This window comes from Rosa rugosa, chromosome 1 (genome assembly GCF_958449725.1).
Source record: "Rosa rugosa chromosome 1, drRosRugo1.1, whole genome shotgun sequence".
Classification (NCBI taxonomy): Eukaryota; Viridiplantae; Streptophyta; class Magnoliopsida; order Rosales; family Rosaceae; genus Rosa; species Rosa rugosa.
In genome coordinates, this window is record NC_084820.1 from 50,740,167 (window position 1) to 50,741,361 (window position 1,195).

The following is a 1,195-nucleotide window of genomic DNA, read 5'->3' on the forward strand; positions in this document are numbered from 1 at the left end:
TTTTCATGATTGTGTAGCTTGATTTGAAATTTTGCTTTGAAAGCAGGTGGTACCGATTGGTACCGAACCGATCGGATTCGGGCCTAATCGGTATGGCAGCTGAGTTTCCGGCGTCCCGAACCGAACCGAGCCGACTATAAACTCGGTATCGGTATCGGTATAGGCATGTTACCGAGCCGAGCCAAACCGATCCCAGGCCTATTTTTTGGGCTAAAAATGGGTAACTGGTCAAACATGAAAATTAAATTAAATGGTTTCAAAATATCAGTAAATTTTTTTATTAAATATTCAATATCCTCATGACTTTATTAAGAGATTTGCTGTATACTATGTATCACTGTGGTTTCACCACGAAGCCTTGTTGTGTCCATTATGAGGCAGCGGGTGGATATGTAATGACATTCTTGGCATGAGTTTTATCAATGAAATTACCATTAATTAAAAAAACAGAGATTTGCTATATATATATTCCAACTTAATTTAATATGATGGAAGGTGATCCAAGTGAAGCATGCAGCCATCTATCACGAAAACTAATCATCCAGCGCATTAATTATTTTGAAATCTTAACAAAGGAGAGCAATTTCTTAAATCGATCCCAAGTCCTACGGAAGACAGTAGCCTGATACACTGCAAGTTTGGGGTTAGGAGTTCTGTCATAGCCTTGAACAGTAATGACAAGCTGATACAAGGTGGCATTCGAGTACGGCGAATATGCGACATCCTTGTAGGCGCCGTTAGTCACATTCTGAAAGAGCAAATCCTTCTTATATTGATGGTTGTATTCGTAAACTGCAAACTTTCCGATATCTGTCACAAGCGGATCGTGGAGGTCTACAGGCTTCCACTCACCAGTCGGAGCAGAAGCACCTGCGGCGAAGAGAGGATAGAGGAGGGCGAGGAGTGCTAGGACGTAGTGAGCACGCATCATGATGATAATCAATTGTTTTATGCAGAAATCAATCTTGGTGCATGGTTTATATTGCTGTGGTGGACGAAACCAGTAAGGCAAGCAATTAAAGGGTTTGACTTTTGGTGAGATGCATTCCGACCTGACGACTTTGGTTCATTTTCCTTGACTTTCTGGGTTTATAACAGTACTAGCCCCATGTTAGTTTTTTTTATTTATTTATTTTTTTTTTTTTATCGGGTTAGTTGTTAGTAACTCACACACCCATGCAGTGGTATCCCAGCG

At 40.7% G+C, this 1,195-nt stretch overlaps 1 protein-coding gene across 1 annotated transcript; it reads right to left on the reverse strand.

The window, feature by feature from the left end:
* Positions 1 to 553: 553 nt before the first annotated feature.
* On the reverse strand, positions 554 to 931 carry LOC133730050 (cysteine proteinase inhibitor 5-like). The gene has a single exon (XM_062157706.1). It carries the CDS (start codon positions 929 to 931, stop codon positions 554 to 556), a length of 378 nt encoding a protein of 125 aa, XP_062013690.1.
* Positions 932 to 1,195: the final 264 nt, after the last annotated feature.

Bases quoted from the DNA above. Each gene is read 5' to 3' on its own strand.
- LOC133730050 (XM_062157706.1), bottom strand. From the start codon at position 931: ATGATGCGTGCTCACTACGTCCTAGCACTCCTCGCCCTCCTCTATCCT.